Consider the following 19,547-nt stretch of genomic DNA (forward strand, 5'->3'; position numbering starts at 1 on the left):
CATGAGTTTCCATTGCTTTGGTTTCAAGAAATATTTCTGTGATTTTAGAAATCAAGTTAACTCTGGCTCTGAGGCCCCACTTACCTGAAAAGTGGAAAGTTCAATCTCAGGTTAAGCTTTCTTTGTTGGGTGGAAGGGGCAACCTGCTCCCACCCTCAGGTTGTATGGGCAGATGGGGGGTTACAGAAATGTCTGGAGGAGCAGAGGAGCATTAGTGCTGATGGCTGGCATCCAGATAGCTCCTGATCTAAGTCTACATGTTCCATTTGAGGGTGGTGATATCATGCCTTCCGTTCCCCACTCAGCCCCCTGGATGTTTGCCATGGCCCAACAGTGGTGGCATTCAGGGCTCTGTGAGCCACCTCAGTCTCAGGACTGCATGGAAAGGGACCATGGCCCCCATGTCCCAAGGCTGTGTGGGAATTGGATCATGTCTCTACTTGCTTGAGGAGGTGACCATCTCTATGTCCCATCTCCAGAAAGGTCCCCACTTCTCCCACCTTCACGTAATGCCCTCCCTCACCGCATATACTTCTTTTTCGGGACAAGAGGAAGTTCTGGATCGCAATCCACAAAACCGGATGGGAACGAGCAGAACTATTTCTCATTCTTTCATGAATGTCAATTTTTAATCTGGTCACCCTGCCACAAGAGCTTAGGGCCCAGCACACAAATTATTGAGCCTTCCCCAAAACTCAAAGAAGTACGGAGAAACATATTTCCCGTATTTCACGGAGGAACAGTCTAAGTCTCTGAAAATCGTTGTCTTCTCATTTCTTGTTAGGTTTATTTTTACTTCCTTTATGGTGTTATTTGCGATTGTTATTATATTATTTTTACCACATTTTAAATTAATTATTGCTGGTTTATAAGAAAACTATTGATTTATTTTTGGTTGATTGTATGTCCAGCCATCATTTTGGATTCTCACTTTCCCTCTAATATTTCTAATAATTGATTCTCACATTTTATAAATATATGCTTATATTTACAAATGACAGAAATTTTGCCTGTTCCTCATGATATTTATATTTCTTATATATCATTCTTATCTTTTTGTAGGGGCCAGGAGACCCTATATATTGTTGAAGACACTCAGTGATGAATGTTATCGTTAGGGGCGCATTGAATGTATCATGAGAACATTTCCAGTATTTCAGCATGGAGTTGCTTGTTTTAGGTTTCTGATGCCTTTTATCAAGGCAAAGTTCCCTCTTTTTCATAGTTTGCTGAGATTCATTTTCATCATGAATGTGTACTGAGCTTTATCGGGTGATTTCTTTGGCATTTCCTTTAAGCTGTTAACATCAAAAGGGTGTCAAGTGTGAGCTGAGTCATTTCTTGTTCCTGGGTACTGGCATCTAGAGCCCACAGGTGAGAGTAAAAGGGTCATCTTTTAATGAGTCCAGGGGGTTCCAGGGACCCCACCATGGAACCTGCAAGGTGAGGGCCATTCAACGTGAGTGGTTTAGTAATTCGCATTCTGTTGGTCAGTATAAGGAAGACTAAAGAGGCGAAAGCAAGCTGACCTTCCATGGGTGACATCTGTACTCTCACAATGGAATTTATCCCTTCCTCTCCTCTCCCTGTGGCATGGGGGAGGGGACTGTCCTATCCTCCTCCTAATCTTTGCAAATAGGGATGCCCGAATTACTTTGCCTTCCTTCCCTCATTAAGTCACCTAAGGCAGGAATCTCCTGTTCTAAAATTGCTGAAGAGCTGAACCAGCAGAGGGCCTGATCTTGCTGAGGCATGGGGAGATGGAGAAGGGGGAGAATAGAACTGTTAGCAGGTGTGTTCTGGGGCAATGTGGATTTCCACCACTTGGATGGAATTCCCCAGGGGCTGCCAATGTCGATGTCATGGAAGCTAGCCAGAGTTTAAGCCCTACTCACGAGCAGATTGCTTCTTGGAACACAGGGACTTGAAGAGCAAGAGACTATGAAGTGACGTGTTCACTGATGTCATGTTGAGGGTAGGGAGCAGGCAGCTGGAGGCTTTTACAGAGCCCCTTATCTGAAGGACCAGCTCCTGGGAGGAGCTGTCATTTATAATCAGTCATACAGAGGGACCCAACAACCAGTTAGGATGGGCCGAGAAGCAGCAGTGTTCCCACTGATATATGGTGCCTCCTGTGAGCAGGTATTGCCACCCTGGGCACCATCACTCTCTCTACCAACCATACATGCAAAAAAAATAAATAAATAAATAAGAGAGGAGGCACTGTCCACCCTTCACTTCAAGAAGCCGCCACTCTATGGCCAGGGTGGTGATGAATCAGAGATAAAACAGATTTTAGTGACAAAACTAAGGGACAATAATCATTTGGACTATATTTTAACTCAACCCTAGAAAGTTTGTATTCCAAGGGAAGAATAGGTATGAAGAATTTTGAGAGCATGTATTAGTTTCGAGAAAAGGGTGAGCTTCAAGCCTCAAGATTGTACATATCTGCATTAAGATTCTTAAACTTGTTATATATTAAATTAGTGAGTTAACTGGACCATGTTTTGATGTTGAACCATCTTTGCATTCCTGGGATACCCTACTTGGTCTAATGGCTGATACTCTCATCACACTTACCACGTACCAGGTATTATACTTCCATTAACTCATATAATCCTCATTAACCCTATTATGCAGACGTTATTATTACGCCCAATTTACAGATGAGAATATTGAGGCACGTAGAGATTAAAGTGATTTTCCAAAGATCATGCAGCCAGTTCATGGCAGAAGTGGGCTCTGAATACAGGAAGTCAGATTCCAGGGACTGTGCTATTAACCATGGATGCATGGCTGGACTTTAATAGCTCTTTTTTTACTTCAAGCTTTCAGGGCAGTTCCTGTTCGCTCCACATCATTTCATTATTCTGATATTAGTGGCTACTGGGGACATATTCTTCCCACATTTAAAGCTGCTGCTCCCTTAGTGTCCGCTCACGGTCACATGGCCAAGGCAAATATCAAAGGGGTTGGGGTGTTTACTCCACATACTCCAGTGGGAGGCATTGCAAAGTACCATGGCAAAGGGCATGGGTATATATTTCTATGAAAAGAAAATGTGGAAATCAGGAGAGTAATTCAAACCACCAGGGTTATGTTTGCCAAATTTGTTTACTTTTGCAAAGAACGAGCGTTTCTGAAATTTTATTAATAGCTCTATAGTTATTTCCTTATTGTAGTTCGAGTTTCACTGTTTAATTTTTATTTATTCCTTATTTATTTATTATTCCTTCTTTATTCCTTATTTATACTGTCTTTTTAAAAATTAAATTTATTTATTTATTTTTGGCTGTGTTTGGTCTTCGTTGCCTTGAGAGGGCTTTCTCTAGTTGTGGCGAGCGGGGGCTACCCTTCCTTGTGGTGCGCGGGTTTCTCATTGTCGTGGCTTCTCTTGTTGCAGAGCACAGGCTCTAGGCACGCGGGATTCAGTAGCTGTGGTGCGCGGGCTTCAGTACTTGTGGCTCATGGGCTCTACAGCGCAGGTAGTTGTGGTGCACGGGCTTAGTTGTTCTGCTGCATGTGGGATCTTCCTGGGCCAGGGATCGAACCCCCGTCCCCTGCATTGGCAGGCAGATTCTTAACCACTGCGCCACCAGGGAAGCCCTATACTGTCTTTTTAAAACTATCAATTTATCTGTTGTCTAGAGTTGACAGCATTCCGAGGCCTAGTTTTGAGTCTTGTGTCAGTCAGATTTCACTCTACTTATTTTTCACTGTGTTCAGTAGTTTTTATAAGGTGAATTCTAATTTACCTGATCTTCATCTGAGAAAATCCTGAGGTGCCTGGGTTAAGGGTAAGGTCCTCCATTGCTTTTACGTCCCCATGCTACACTAGATTGTGCTGAGCTGGGACCCTTGAAAAACAATTTTTCATCTTGGCATGAAGGGAAAATTTTAATAATAATAATAATAGCAAAATAATACTAATAAGCATAAATTCAAACCCCAGATCTATGACAGGACAGACCCAATGGATACGCATCCTCGAGGGGGGGCTTTGTCCCACCAGAGTCAAGTATTTCTTATTGTCCCTTTGCTCGCAGTACATATCCCTCCCTCCTCCCGTTCTATCCTCTTCCCTCCTTCTAAAGCCATCTTTCCTCTAAGTCTGTAGGACATATAGGGTCCTGGTTGTATGTAAATCTCTCAGCTTCAGATTTCCACCTTTCTGGGAGGTCTGCTCATTTGCCGTAGGGTTTGAGAGTTCTTTGTCCTCTGAGCCTATGGGCCCTTCGGAGTTGTGTCAATGGCATCAGGAAACACAGCCCTGAGGGGGGGTCTTCTTTACAAGGGGCCCCTCTCAGTGCCTGTCAGCCTCCTTGATAAGAGGAACCTGGGGGGCTTGCTGAACAGGGCACAGTGACTTGAGTACACAAGGGCCGATGACTCTTGAGGGTCGAAAGCAGCAATCACAAGGCAGAGTCCAAGGGAAGCGGCCCTACCCCTGCTCCACCGCAGGAAAAAAGCAAACCTCTAGAGTTGTTTGGTGAGACTAAGTGTTTCAAAGAGTGGGTGTAAGTTTGGGGGAAGGCAGGAATCAAAAGTTATATCAGTGACTTGAAAAAGGCCACTTGATCAGCCTCTGGAGATAAGAACCAGACACTCCTGGAAACCCAGGCGTGGAGGAGCCGCAGACTGATCTGGTGTCTGCCCTGCTCAGCGTCTCTGCTTCCCTTCTCACTCTCTCAGTGGATCCTCCCCAAGTGCCCAGCCCTGAGTTACACCCTGGAGACAAGGAGGGGAATCAAATGCAGCTCCTGCCCTAGAAAAGTGGACACGATGCCACTTTTGAGGACACGATGCCGGAGGATTCCTTTGTTCCACAAATGTTTGAGCGTTGATTCCGTTTCCAGGCCCTCTTAGAGGTGGGGAAGCAAGATGCCTGTTCTCATGAAGTTCCTGTTCTAAAGGAGTGGGATGGTCAATAAATATGCAACCAAAGAAATAGGACAATTTTACATAGAGAAGAATTATAAGCAGATAACTAAAACAGAGAATTATAATTTTGTGATAGAATGGTTAGGGAAAGCCCTTTCTCCAGCAATAATATTTAAGATGAAATCTGAACGACAACAAGCAATTATGCAAAGATGGAGAGAAGTGTCCTAAGCTGGAAGAGCTAGTGCAAATGCCCATGTTCAGCTTTGAATTTGAGTTGTCTACAAACACTTCCTTTCCTTGTGCCTAGCGCTGCGACGCACCGACAGGGCAGCTGACGAATGTTCTGAATGACAAGGGAGGAATGAGGTGACTCAGTGCTGTAGGTGTTTAACTCCTTCCCTCCTGCTCCTAGTAAATTAAATATGAATGGAAGGGGGAACTAGGCAGAACAACTGATACACAGGTGTACGCCTGTACATGTGTGTCTGCATGAGCACGTGTTTGGTAGGATGTCTATGCATGTCCCTTCCAGAGACAAATATTTGGAAAGAACTGTCCTCTGGGATTCTGATCTATGATCTGGGAATCTGTGATTCTAGAGGATCAGATAGCAGAGCTATAGAGACAGATGCACGGGAGGGAGCAGTGGGAGGAGTCTGGGGTGTTGCAGTAGAGAGCTGCCCAGTGCTAAGCTGGAGACCCCACCAGCAGCCCTGGAGAACTGCCCAGGATACAGCGGTTCTGAGGATGGTTGTTTATTAATCTGGGGTTGAAGGCCAGTCCAGCACTGTCCCTGGTCACCAGACTAATTGGGGCTGACATTGCTGAGGCATCTGCCAGAGGCCTAGGCTGGAGGACCAGCTTCCCTGCCATAGCCTCTGTGCTCTGAGGAGGCCCCTAGTAAGTCATTTCTGAGGACAGAAGAGGAGGCCTCGGCCAAGAGTCTGGCCACTTGGCTTGACCCTGGTGAGTTCCAGGCAGGGGCTGTGGTGGGGTTGTCAGGCCCCCTGAGGGCCTCTGTCTCTCTGACCTGGGGCCTTGTGCCCTTCCTGGATCCAGGTTACCATCTGCAAACTGAAGGTGGTCTTTTCAGCCAAACAGAAGAATGGAAGTGGGGTGTGTATGCCAGCAACATGTTTAGCTCTGGCTTTGGCCTCCCACATAATCAGGGGAGCTTAAGAGAGAGGGAAGGTGGAGAAGATCTGATCAAGAAAATTCCCTTCCGGGACTTCCCTGGCAGTCCAGTGGTTAAGAATCCGTGCTTCCACGGCAGAGGGCACGGGTTCCATCCCTGGTCAGAGAACTGGGATCCCACATGCCACACAGTGCAGCCAAAACAAAATAAACAAACAAACAAACAAAAAACAACAACAAAAAAGAGAGAGCACATAAATAAATTTAAAAATTAAAAATCCTAAAAAAAAAAAAAGAAAGAAAGAAGGAAAGAAAGAAAATTCCCTCCCAACTTCCTACTTCTCACTGAGTCCTGGAGGGAAGGAAGGGTTAAGGGAGCTGACAGGCCAAGGTGGCCAAGGACAGATGCAGTAGTTATGCAGGGACGTTGGAATTAGAGGTCAGAGAGGAGCAGACGGATAGGCCCATGGGGGCTGGGCTGTGAGGCTTCCTGGAAGGGGACCAGCTCGAGCAAAGGCTGGATGGGAATCTGATGGCTGGATGGGGGCACAGAGCCGGAGAAGCGTCTCGGAAGCATGCAGAGGATCCTGCCAGGAGGAGTATGAGCTGACCCTGCTGGGCCCAGGGTGAACAGAAATTTTAGGAGCCTGGGTTCTGGCTGGAAAAATGGCCTCTCGGTGGAAAATCTCAAAGCAAGGGAAGGAGGTAAATCTAAGTGGCAACTGGCCAGGATCAATGACCAAAGAAGGTTCCATTCTCAGGGTCAGAACAAGTTTCCATACCTCAGGGTACTCTGGGTCCCGAGTCCCAGCAAGTGCCTGTCACAAAGTAGAGACTTTATGAAACAGGATGATTGACAGGTTGTTGGGGAAACAGCTGTGATTCTGGGGGTGGTTGGGGCCCTGTGGTGTAAAACAGATTTTTATGCGACACGGGACAACGGAAGTTGTAAAACAGGTCCCGCCAAGCAATGGGTCACATGCTATAGTTTGAGTCTATCTTTAGCGTCCATAGGAAGGAGAAGAAGAGGGAAATTTAGGCTACTTAGGCCCTCAAGAAAGGGAGTTGAGAGGAGAGTAGCCAAAGGTCATGCAAGAAATGAGCTCTCTTTGCCGGGCCATCGGGAACAGGGCTTGCGTGGCATTTGTAGACCCTGTGGGCTTTCGTGCTTAGGGCTGCCTAACCAACTAAGCCTTGGGCCCACAGGGCATGAGAGCCCCAGGGAAAGTGGGCCCCTGTGATATTACTCTTGCATCTATATTTGTTTTAGCACTGATCTAACTCTAATACATCTTGCCTGTGCTAGTAATAGTTTTCCTAGTAGCCTGGGAGTAACTCAGGGCCAAGAGTTGTGACATCCCCCTCTGTGTCAGCTGCCCCGAGCACAGGGTCCAACACATCAGAGATGGTAGCAAACCAAATGAGATGGAATTATTTTCTTTGACTTTCTCCACTCTAAGGTAAGGACCATGTTCCTGTTTTTGTCACTTCCTGTCCTCCTTCTGTGTGTGGTGACAACATCCTGCTCAGAAACAAAAGCCTGTGAGGATGCCCAGAAGACCTGTTCAGTGGTGACCTGTGGCATCCCGGTCACCAACGGCACCCCAGGCAGAGATGGGCGAGATGGACCCAAGGGAGAAAAGGGAGAACCAGGTATAGGACAGGCCGCTCTGACTTCTTCAATCTTTTACCCCAACGGGAGGGTGTTCTCTATAAGGGATCTGGCACAGAGACATGAGGAGGCTCACCTTTCATTATGGTAGGTGACGATTCACTCAGAAAAACTCCTGTAAAAGGGCATTCTCTCCAAAATAAAGATGCTTCTCTGGCTCTCCAGGATCCCTCACTGCCACCCAGGAATTGGTGATGCTCAGGGAGCTGGCCCTTAGGACAGGCCATCCCCTGAGACGCAGGAGGATCTTTCTTCTTTGGATCACTGCTAGCTGAGTGGTGGTTTCTTGGGGTCAATCAAATATTGAGCTTTTGGAGAAAGAGAATGAGTGACAGACACTGGGTCACATTTCCTTCCTCTTCCAACAGGGCCAGGGCTCAGAGGCTTGCAGGGCCCTCCAGGGAAAATGGGGCCTCAAGGAAATATAGGGAATCCTGGGCTTCCAGGACCAAAGGGCCACAAAGGAGATCGTGGAGACAGTTCGGGTAAGGAGCTCACCCCAGCAAGTGATGTGGGCTGTGGGGACCCAGGACCTGGGAATTCCAGGGCCAGGTGGGAGGTGCCCCGTCTCCTGCTGCCCCACTGGAAGATGCTCAGCTCTGCTTCCTGACCCAGCGCCCTCATTCCTCTCAGTTCCTTGGGGCCCAAGGGGATTCCCACTGGTGCCCGGGTATAGACTTCCGAACCCTGCCCGCCTCACCCTCAGCAGACCTCTGTAGGACATGTGCCCTGGCCCTTCTTCAGCTGCAACAGTCCAGTACGTGGTTCCAGGCTGCAAGGGAGGAAACTGGTCCTCTCTGCTGTTGGATTTTGTCTGTTGTCACAAGAGTGGCATGAAAAGGGTTGGCCTCATAGGACCCCTGGATAATGGGGGACATCACAGCAACTTAGTTCAGAGTAAAATAAATTCAGTAACAACAAAACCAAAAGGATGACCTCTTACTTATATTTGTCCACTGGCCTATCAGAATAATAAACGTATTAAAGAGTTTGCCTAGAATAGGAAATGAAAATATGATTAAGAAAAGTTTTCAAAAAGGAGAAAAATTAGCTGGGCCTTTTCTTATAAATAATTATAATATTGCAATATTTAAGCAGTATATGAAGAAAAGGATCCAGAGCTATAGTTTATGGTATTATTATTATTATTTCCAGAGTTATAGTTTACAATAGTTACTAAGTATATCTGAGAAGGCAGGAATACAGTTTTTTTCCCCTTTTGCTTCTTTTTGTTTTCTTATTTTTCTGGAATACGAATACTTTTCAGTAAGCTCATTTTTTTTTTTCAAAATACTCTGCTCTCCAATTGAGGGTCTTCTTCTAAATAAATATCCTCTCCCTATTGCTTTATAGTTGCCGAGGCTAAGCTGGCTGACTTAGAGGGACGGATAAGGAGCCTGAAATCACAACTGGATCACATCAAAAAGTGTAAGCTTTTTTTCTGTCCCCAATGTGTTCTTGACTCTAACTTTTTTCTCCAGAATGCTCTAGGTTTTGGGGGGACGGTGGAAAAGAACTTACACTTATGACAACTTATTATATACTAGGTGGGAATTTTCTCATAATTTGGTTTTATTCAATCGTCTTGCCATCCCTATTTGTGGGTATTACACCCATTTTATTTACAGGTGAGAAAAAAATAGGTCCGGGAAGTATAGATAATTCATTCAACAGCATACAGTTAGGAAGTGGGAAGGAGGATGGCGTGGAGGTCTGCTGACTCTGGAATCTTTGCTCCTTCCTTAGCACCCACGGGCCTCAGATGGCGGTCCATGCCTCTTTCTCATCCTGGTGCCCATGTCTGGCAGTGGGGCTCAAGCATGTTTCCCTAGGTCCACCTGTACTGGAACAGTTTTTAACAGATATTTGTCCTAAGGATGGGATATGCCAGGAGAGCCCCGGCTTGCTGCCAGGGACTTGCCTTCCACCTTCTTACTAGGATCTCACCAGAGGTGGTAGAGAATGGGGCTCAACCCCAGACTCCCAAGTTCCCAGAGAAGGGCTTTTTCATCTGCTGTCCCAGGCTGGGCTTGAAGCCAAGTCAACCCCACCTACATTTTGTGATTTCAGTGCAAAGCTTCTCCTTGGGTAAAAAGTCTGGAAAGACGCTCTACGTGACCAATGGTGAAAAGATGCCTTTTTCCAAAGTGAAGGCTCTGTGCGCTGAGCTTGGGGCCACCGTGGCCACCCCCAAGAATGCTGAGGAGAACAAAGCCATCCAGGACATGGCCCCTGACATTGCTTTCCTGGGCATCACAGATGAGGTGACCGAAGGCCAGTTTATGTATGTAACAGGAGGGAGGATGGGCTACAGCAACTGGAAGAAGAATGAGCCTAATAACCATGGCTCAGGGGAGGACTGTGTCCTCCTCCTAAGAGATGGGCTCTGGAATGACATCTCCTGCTCCTCCTCCTTCTTGGCCATCTGTGAATTCCCAGCCTGAAGAGGCAGGTTCCTCCGCCCCCTCCTTGGCTCCCTGCTGAGGTCCCTGCTGCTCTGAAAGAGAATTCAGTGCCAGTTTCCCCATGTCCAGTGTTGATTCATTCCTTCATGGGGATGGGAGAAAAGCAAGGGGACATATTTGACTGTGGGGGGATGAAGTGAAAAGAGACTGACAGTGGGGCATGAGGGTTTCTGGTCCAGTCCAGTCCATGGCAAAGGACACCTTCTGTCCTGCCAAAGAGCACAGCATTGGGTCAGAGTCAATCTCAGAAAAAGCACATTCAAACCCTCTCCTTTTTTAGTGAGGACACTGCAGCCCAGCAGATGGATCAATGGAGGTCCACATCTGTGTCCGAGCAGGCAGTGTCTCAGCTTCCAAGAGATCCAATTCCCATTTTTCCAAGTTGCCACTACCTGGTGTCAGAGTCTCCTTCCCATGGCTAGCCCAGCCCTGTCTACGACATGCGTGTTGTTTTTAGCTGTTCATGAGCTATACACTGAAACTGTGACACCTGGCAGTGTCCTACATGGGTGACAGCGAATAGTCCTAGGAATCCCCTCACTTGCCCAAGTGGCTGTGGCCTCCCAAGGGTCATTAGGGTGATCTTGAGAACAAAGGGCAGCCTTCCCTTCCCGCATGCTTTTAGGAGACTCTTTTGATGTTGTGGCCTATGCCGGTATCGCGGGAGGAGGCAAATGGTCAGGCAGGCTGGGTCCTTCCTTACAGGGCATCATCGGTCTTAATGCCTCCATGTTCAACATCCCCTTTCTTCTGTGACATCCTCATCCCATTATAGGTCAATGGGTCCATTATTCTTAGAGACAAGAGGGAAGATCTCCCTAAAGGTGCATTTCACACACTGGGGGGCAAAGGATGCAGCCATCCAGTCAGCACATAAAACCGCCCCTCTGAGCAGAGTTCTGACACCGTCTTGGCCCACAGTCAAGCTCATGACCGTGGATGCTCTCGAGAAATCTCAGGGTGGACGGAGCTGAGATTCTATGGAGGCCAGGCAGCAAACTGGGGGAAGAGGGTGAATTCCGCTTCCAGCTGTATGCCAATCACAAAATGAGACTGAAAATATTTCATGAATGGGCTAAGGGCCACTTTAACTTCATGAAATATCTTTGCTAAATTAGTTTTCCATCTTATTTTTCTTTGTATCCGAACTACCAGAGGGAGCGCCTCACACTTGGTAAGTGCTTGATGAGTGTTTGTTGCATGGGTGCATCAAAGAATTACCAAATGGACGAGTGGGTGGGATACTGCACATGGAATATTATAGGGTAGAGTTCTCTCTGAGGTGTGCTTCTTCTGTGAGGCTGTCGGGGTAGGGGTGGGGTGTGCTGAAGACATTGGGGCTGGCAGGGGGAGGAGGACAGTACCTGTGTCCTCAGCCTCTGGCCCACTTAGACTGTCACATCACTGAATTTTCAACCTCATGAAGCTCTTCTTCAGGCACTGCACTTGGGGGCAGTGAGAAGGGTACTTTCGTGATGTACAGCAGAACAATTCACTATCTGCACTTCAAATCCAGACTGCTTGCCAAAGGAATGGGAAACTGCCGAAAATTTAGAGGCACATATGAAACCTAGGTAACGTAGGTTATGGCAAATAGAAAAAGGAAAGACCGGAAAGTTTTTAGAAGGAAAGAAGATACATGTAAGACAACCCAGAACAAGAGAATTATTAAAATCAAGCATGAAAGTTGCACCTGAATTTTCTCATTGCCAAGACAAAAATGAGAAAATGGACAGGTAACCATTACATAATTCTTTCTATTTTATGTAAGGGGGGACGGGGACCATGTCTACCCTGAGATGATTGTCTCCTTTGTTTATACTGTGTATAAAGGTCAGTGTACAAGACGCAGTCATGTGCTTCACAGGAATTGTTTCCCAGCATGTAATGAGTGCCCCCTCAGTCAGGGAAATGCAATAAAAATCTGTGGATGAGCTCAAATTCTTCCATTTCCCTTTCAGTCTTCTCCTAGTTCCTTCCATGGTGCTCCCTTCCCCCTTCATCCCTCAATCACTAGAGCCTCACATTCCTACTCTGAGTGCTTTCTATGCCACCCAAGACCTGACCCTGCTCCTCTACCTTTAAGTCATCCCCAGTGGACATGACGCTTTCTCCCCAGGCTCTTGGACATGTGGAGCTGGTTCTTCCCCTGATCTAGCACCTGATCGTCTTTTCAGATCTCCTCTCTCTAAATGTATCCCCTGGCCGGCATTCTTCCCTCAGTCTAGGATTGAGGCAACAACCTCCCTGTATTTACTTCCCAATTCTTATCAGCAAGCAGTGGGCAAATCAGCTCAAGAGAAGGTGGAGTTAACCTAAAAGTGGATTCTCATGAGAGTCCAAGGATAGAAACTACAGTTCATCCAGGCTTCCCAAGACCTAAAACAAGAGGGAAATTATGGATTCAAGAATTCTGTCCAGACCATCTCTTTCACTCTCTCAAGGGCTGAAGGCAGGCTGTTTTCCTTTACTAAGGGACATATGATGATTGACATCTCTTGCACAGGGGACCTATTGAAGCCAAGTGCTCCAAGGACAGACCTCAGGGGCCTCGGGCAGCACATTCCCCTTGGGACTTCAGGACTCTGAGCAACTTCTTGAGCCCCGTTGTTTGTTCTCGTGAAACAGGAGTCTTCGCCATGGCATGCTGGCTCCCTGGGCCTCAGTTTCCCTATCTGTAAATTGGTCAGTAATGGCTTCTCCCTTTTAAAGCTGGATGAATCAATGATCACACACAGATGCAGACCTGCAGGGCCCTTTCGGGCGCAAAGCTGCAGGATCCGAGAACTGTCTTCCGTTTTTGTTACCTGCCAATTTTTTCCAAACTCATTGTGCCCTGAACACTTATCACCAATTTCTCAGTTCTATAGAAAGTCAGTCTGAGTGAGTCAGAATGGCAAACACACCCTGCTCTTGAGATGGGGACTTTGAGTTTAAATTATGTCTATAAGTCAACAGTCTCCCATGAAGGTATATAGATACAGCCAATGTGATTGCAATTTGCTTCCTGTACTAGAATGAAAATAACTACCAAAACTTGCAACATACGAGGCCCAGGCTCTGGCCTGGACTCTGGATCCTGGTACGGCAAGGCCTTGTTCCCGCAGGACAGACTTTCTTTGGAGTCTTCCAGCTCTACTGTTCTCACATTTTAGCCATGCCCAAGCCAGAGGACAGGGGCTTGGGGTACCAGCTGAAGGCCTAGCACTCACACTCCTCAAATCCCCTTCCTGCCCAGGACCAGCCTGCCTCCCTTCTCTGGCTGTCAGAGGCGGGCGGGAACCAGGGTTCACAGTTTGCTCATTGCTGTCAAGGTTGTTTGCTCATTATTGTATAACTGAACTATGCTTTAGAACCTGCCAGGAATCAGGGATTTTTTTTTCTTTCTTTTTTTTTCTCATTAACCAGGAAGGGGTTGAACATTATCGTGGAGTGTGGGCTGGAGATGCCGGAAAGTGGACTTTGAAAATTGATGTTGTCCTCCTAACCCTAAGTGGCTGGTGGGGTGCTGGGAAACGAGGAGGATCTCAGGGTGGGGTTCCACCTGGACTGCGTGCCCTTAGTCATGGTGGCAACCTGTGCGGGGAGGAGAACAGTATCTCTAACTATGGACCCGTGATTTGTCCAAGCAAATACAAGTGTCATGCTCAAAAGCAGTGACATGCAAGTAAGCATTTATTAGCCTAACAAACGCCTTGGGCTGGGCCGGCTGTCACCGACCCCAAACCCAGCCTGCCCTGTCCTGGCAAGCACAGCGCTTATGCCACCTCATGCAGCTCTCAGAGCAGTGACCCACAGAATTGCCTGGAATGCTAGCCAAAGTCATAGGCTCTCAGCTCCACTCTGCACCCAGCGAATCAAAATCTCAGAAATCTGTTACGTTCACGAGGCCCCGAGGTGACCCGGGTTTTTTGTCAGTTTGGGAAACGACTGCCCTAAGAAATATAGTCGCCATAGCTGCTTTCTGCCTCCCCCTCACTTTCGCAGGAGGGCCTAGAGCCAGGAAGCCAGGCTTCTCCTTTCCTTGTAGACCCTTCATGAGGTGAAGGGCGTCCTGCTTCCCTCTGTACACTTTTTCTTCCATGTTTGTTGAGATATAACTGACATATAGCACTGTATAAGTTTAAGGCGTACAGCCTGATGATTTGACTTACGTACATCATGAAATGATGATCACAGCAAATCTAGGGAACATCCATCATCACATATAAATAGTGCTTCACTCTATATTGTCAGACCTGAAATAATCTCCTGTCAGCTGATCGACGTCACTAGTAAAAAGCAGCTGCTGACTGAAATCCTTCCCTGTGCATTTCCAGGGTCTTCTTGTGACCCCTGGGAGTGGGTCTGGGCCTGGAACAGCCCTGGGGAGCGTCAGAGAAGGTGAGGCCCTGGGCAGGTGAGACTCTGGGTGGGGAATTGTGTGTACATGGACTTGGGGGTATTCGCATGTATTTTTGGGCGTGTGTGAGCGTCTGTAGGAAAACCAACAGACCCAGAGCTTGAAGTTCCCAGCATCCTGTTGTTAGGGGGCTCAGCCTCTGCCCTGCCCCCAGCCTGTGTCCAAGCTGCTCTCTGCACACCCTTCACTGAGGACCATTGGCTCTGAGTAGTTCCAGGGGCTCTGGGTAAGGTGTGTGGGTGCTTGGTTATGGACTCAAGGGTCCGCAAGTGGCTGTGAGTTGTGTCCTGGGACCCGCTAGGGCTCAACAGAGACCGTCTGGGTGCTAATATGATCCTCCGCCCCTGCCAGGTCTTGGATTGTATGTCACCACTACCCCCTACCCCCAAATCCTTATCTGACCACTGAATCAAGGTTGACCCAGCCCCAGTCACCATTATGATGCCCTATTTTATTTTCTTATTAGCAATTATAGTCACCTGAAATCAATTTGACCATTTACTTGTTTAAGTTATGTCAGTGTAGCAAAGTCAACGAAGAGCCAGACCGCCTGGATTCAAACCCTGGCTCTACCACATTGTAGCTGTGTGACCCTGGGCAAGTCACATACACTCTCTGTGCTTTAGTTGCCTTCTTGGTAAAATTGGAATAATAACAGTGCTCACCCCACAGGGTTTTCATGAGGGATAAATGAACCAAACAAATAAGGCACTGAGGTTAGCATGGCCTGCAGTAACTGCAGGCAGGCGTTCATTCTTGCTGCTCTTGTGATTATTATGAAATTCGATCACTCACCTCTGCAGTCCCAGGGCCTAGAAAAGGACTGGGAACCACATGCACACTCAATAACTGTTGAATAAAGAAAAGAATGAACAAATGAATGACTGAATCTAAGTCCTCCCCGCAAATGAGTGTGACCCAACTCCCTTCTCTGGAGCTTGACTCAGCTCCAAGCTGGATCAATGAGAGAAGCAGTCAAATTTATTTTGGAATACGGCTGTGGGCACAGCCTCCGTTCTCGGGTTATCGGGTTCAGTGGCTTTGTACCCCGCCAGCTACAGCCTCCTGCTGCCCTCTGCTGGTGTCTCTAAGACAGGGCCAGCAAACTCAGAGCTCATATGGCGAGCCAGGTGAGAGGCGGGGTCCCGTGAGCCCCTTGTCTTCGACTTCAGATGATCCTGTTTTCCTCTCCTCCCTCTTTCCCCGGGTTGCTACACTCCCTTGGAATGCCTTTGCCTGAAAGTCCCTACCCTGCAGGGCCAGATGTCCTCGCCCACTGGGGGACCACACGTCTCTGGCACCCTGGACCCAGACAGCTTAAGACCATGCTCACAGTTACATGGTCATTCTAGATCAATGCACTGAGGCTATGGGCTAAATTCCAGATAAGAGAAAAAGCAGTGCCACTTCCCTCCTCCCTGACCAGGGAGCTGTCAACCCCCTGGAGCCCCAGGGCAACAGGTGTCAAATCTGACCCCAGGCCACAAAGTAAAGGTTAAGGGAGGGCTGAGGAGAGATGCCAAATTCCCTTCATCCTTGCCCTGTTTAATTATGACCAGTGCCTGAAAGGAGATGAATATATTGTTTTAAAGTTCTCTTAATCTTTCTCATGTTTGTGGTTATAGCACCTGTTTTATCTCTACTACTCTGCCTGTTGGTGTTTTGTCTTTTTGGGTTTTTTTACATAGATTTATCAGGATATATTTTTCTAATTTGCCTTTTAAAACGTCTGGTTTCAGGGTTAATTGATCATTTCTTTTATTTTGTAAATATTTCATTAATTTCACTTTTATATTTATTTGTTTTGGCCTTTATTTTTTGTTGTTTTTAAAATTTGTTTTAAAAAGATGAACACTCAATTCAATTATTTTCAGTGCACCTTTTTATGGTTTTTTAATTTTTAATAACAAAAGTAAAGTATATTTTCCTCTGACTATAGCTTTAACTATAGCTCATAGATTTTGGATACTTATTACTGATTAACTTGATTAATTAAATTAAATTAAATTAAATTAATTACTACTAAGATTGTGCATTTTTTCATATTTCCGTACTATTGGCCATCAGTATTTCTCCTTTTATAAATTCCCTCGTCTCATTCTTACTTATCCCATTTTTTCTACTTAGATATTAATTTTCTTATTGATTTATCTGTTATGTACTTTGCAAATAAATCAGAGTTTTCTGATTTTATGTTGTGTTTTACTTTTTGGCAGAGACGTTTTCTATATTTTTGTGTGTAGATATATCAATATTTTATTTGGATTTTCTTCTCTGATAGTCTTAGATAGCTCTTTTCCCTTCTAAGACTACATAAACCATACTTACATTTTCTTCTGATTTTGATTTTGATATATAACTAAAAGAATCTGACTTCATTTTTCTTCCAAATGCTTAACTTTTTAATTCAGTGTCACTAATTGAACAATTCATTATTCTCCTACAATTTGGGTATTCTATTTCTATTTTTATCAGGCATATATAAGATATATATGTATATATATATATATATTTGGACCCGTTTTGGGAGTCTGTGGTTCTTTACATTGTTTTGTCTAGTCCTGTGTCAGTAATACACTGTTGTAACTATGTTAGCTTTCTAAAACCCTTTAAAATAAAATGACCACGTCCATTCTCCTTATGTTTTTAAATTAATGTTTATGACTGTTCTAGGATGTTTCTTCTTTCATCAGAGCTTTGGAATCATTTGATGAAGTCCTCACAGCCTCAATCACTCTTTTTTGGGGGCGTTGAATCTTTGGAGAATTCACATCCCTCTCAGACTCTCTGTAGCTGGGGACCAGGCATCCCAGGCTTGCACAAAACCCACCACTGGTTTTCTTCCCTTTCCTGCCCTGGGCCATCTTTCTGGTCACAGGATGCGTTTGCTTGGCCTGAAGTTGTCATCTGACCTTTTGGCCCTGGCCTGGCCCCAGCCACTTACCCCTGAAGTGAATGAAGTATTCAGGGGGTTAATAAACGTGCAGAAAGTCTGGCAGTGAGGTCATGGTGCTATTTCCTCATATCAAAGAGCCTGGAAGCATCTTGAAGGCACTTTCTTCAGGCCTACGAATAGACTTATAAGCAGGAATTAAGGATTTCATTCATTCAACTCTTCTACTTATTCACTTGATTCATTCTGTCTCCTTACTAAATAAACAGGAAAAGTACCATTCTGCTCAGGCAGGGCCCTCTTGAGTCCTTCTGTGCCTCCAGGCAGTCTGAGAGAGACTATACTGCTTAAGTAAATGGAGATCAAATATGTGAGTATTCAAAATGTATCCAGTAGGGATGGGCTACACATGCTGCAGTAACAACCCCCAAACCCCAGTCAAAATCCAAGTGGATCTGGGTGATCCCCAAGGGCAGTTGTTTTCCATCCATTTGCTCAGGTGTCCAGAATCCTGGCTCGTCCAACTTAATAACCACCAACACTTCTGTGCTCACCAGGGCAGCAGAAAATTGGGCATTTCAGAAATGTGCACTTGCCCTCAACTGCTTCCATCCAGAAGGGATACATGTCACAGGGTAACGCCTGCCTCCATAAGGCCTCTCTTATTGAAACAGTGAAAAACAATAAAATCTACCAAAAGGTACCAGTTATTAGCTATACAGAGGCCTAATAGTCACAGGCAATTAGATTGAACAATAATAAGTGTCTTGGTCTCTGAGTATCTTGGTGCCTTCACAGGAAGATGGCTCTCCTCTATTCTCCTGGTTAAAAGGCTCTATAATCCATCCACTCATTCCCAATCTACCCCTCGAGCACCTTCACTGCCCGTTGCTGAAGCACAATTCTACAGCTGACCTCTAATGTTAAGGAAGTGCAGGGCTGTAGCATATGTGAGGGCATGACCAGCTGTTTCCATCTGTGTATTCCAGTGCCTGGATAAGTCTTTGGCATATAAATTAATATTTTATTTCTTCTGATAGGTACCTGGTATCTTTGCTCTACTATATAAAACACGAGTAACCCAAAAAGATCCAGTACACGATTAAACTTGAATTAAGGACATCTGGAAGGTAATAGTGATTGAGAATGCTCTGAATGTAAGCAACTCAAATGCCAGTGATTTATTTATTTATTTATTTGTTTTTTAAAGTTAAGTATTCTTTAAATTAATTAATTTATATATTTTTTGGCTGCGTTGGGTCTTCGCTGCTGCACGCGGGCTTTGTCTAGTTGCGGCAAGCGGGGGCTACTCTTTGTTGCGGTGCGTGGGCTTCTCATTGCGGTGGCTTCTCTTGTTGCGGAGCACGGGCTCTAGGCATCTGGACTTCTGTAGTTGCGGTGCGTGGGCTCAGTAGTTGTGGCTCGCGGGCTCAGTTGTTCCACAGCACGTGGGATCTTCCCGGACCAGGGATTGAATCCGTGTCCCCTGCATCGTCAGGGGGATTCTTAACCACTGCACCACCAGGGAAATCCCAATACCCGTGTTTTATGTCAGTGGAATTCAGAACAAAGATAGAATCCTAGAAAAGTAAACATCAGAGGGCTTCCCATAGGCTGCTCAGTATGGGATGTGGGCTGATCTGGTGACAGGAGGGTTGAGAACCAGGACGCAACTTGAGAATATACTATAAAACAGGGACTTCCTCGTGTGGTTGTCCCCTCTCCAGGTATGGAAGGCTCCCAGCTTGCTCCCATGATGTCACCTGGCATTGCGAGTGTCATAACATCTCTTGAGAATAAGGGTCACACAGCTCTGGCTTCATTTGGCACCTAGGCTACCAAACTAGGGACACGGCTTCTATGGTTGGGGTGGGGCTGACATTGTTTAAGTTCTATGTTGACCTTTGCCCATGAATGATGGTGTAGGAGAGACCTCTGTGCTCAAGAATGGGTAAGGACCTGCATTTTCTGAAATACTTGCCTCGATCCTCTGCTTTAATCGGGCTGTGTCTGCAGAACCCAAATGACCCACCTTACTTATTCTCTGCGCTGGAAAGCCAACCAGAGCCCCGCGGCCCGTGGTGCAGGTTGATC

The 19,547-nt window shown here is 46.2% G+C and overlaps 1 protein-coding gene across 1 annotated transcript; it reads left to right on the forward strand.

The window, feature by feature from the left end:
* The first annotated feature begins 2,362 nt into the window (after positions 1-2,362).
* LOC101326640 (mannose-binding protein A-like) lies at positions 2,363-11,462 on the forward strand. Its single transcript, XM_019925787.3, has 4 exons — positions 2,363-7,674; positions 8,062-8,178; positions 9,047-9,121; positions 9,764-11,462. Exons 1-4 carry the CDS (start codon positions 7,491-7,493, stop codon positions 10,135-10,137), a joined length of 750 nt encoding a protein of 249 aa, XP_019781346.2. The 5' UTR covers positions 2,363-7,490; the 3' UTR covers positions 10,138-11,462.
* The last annotated feature ends 8,085 nt before the right edge of the window (positions 11,463-19,547 follow it).

Source organism: Tursiops truncatus, chromosome 16 (assembly GCF_011762595.2).
Source record: "Tursiops truncatus isolate mTurTru1 chromosome 16, mTurTru1.mat.Y, whole genome shotgun sequence".
Classification (NCBI taxonomy): domain Eukaryota; kingdom Metazoa; phylum Chordata; class Mammalia; order Artiodactyla; family Delphinidae; genus Tursiops; species Tursiops truncatus.

Excerpts from the sequence above, each read along its gene's own strand:
- LOC101326640 (XM_019925787.3), top strand. The coding sequence starts at position 7,491 with ATGTTCCTGTTTTTGTCACTTCCTGTCCTCCTTCTGTGTGTGGTGACA. Across the intron at positions 7,675-8,061 it reads GGGAGAAAAGGGAGAACCAG|GGCCAGGGCTCAGAGGCTTG; the intron begins GTATAGGACAGG and ends CTCTTCCAACAG. Across the intron at positions 9,122-9,763 it reads ACTGGATCACATCAAAAAGT|TGCAAAGCTTCTCCTTGGGT; the intron begins GTAAGCTTTTTT and ends TTGTGATTTCAG.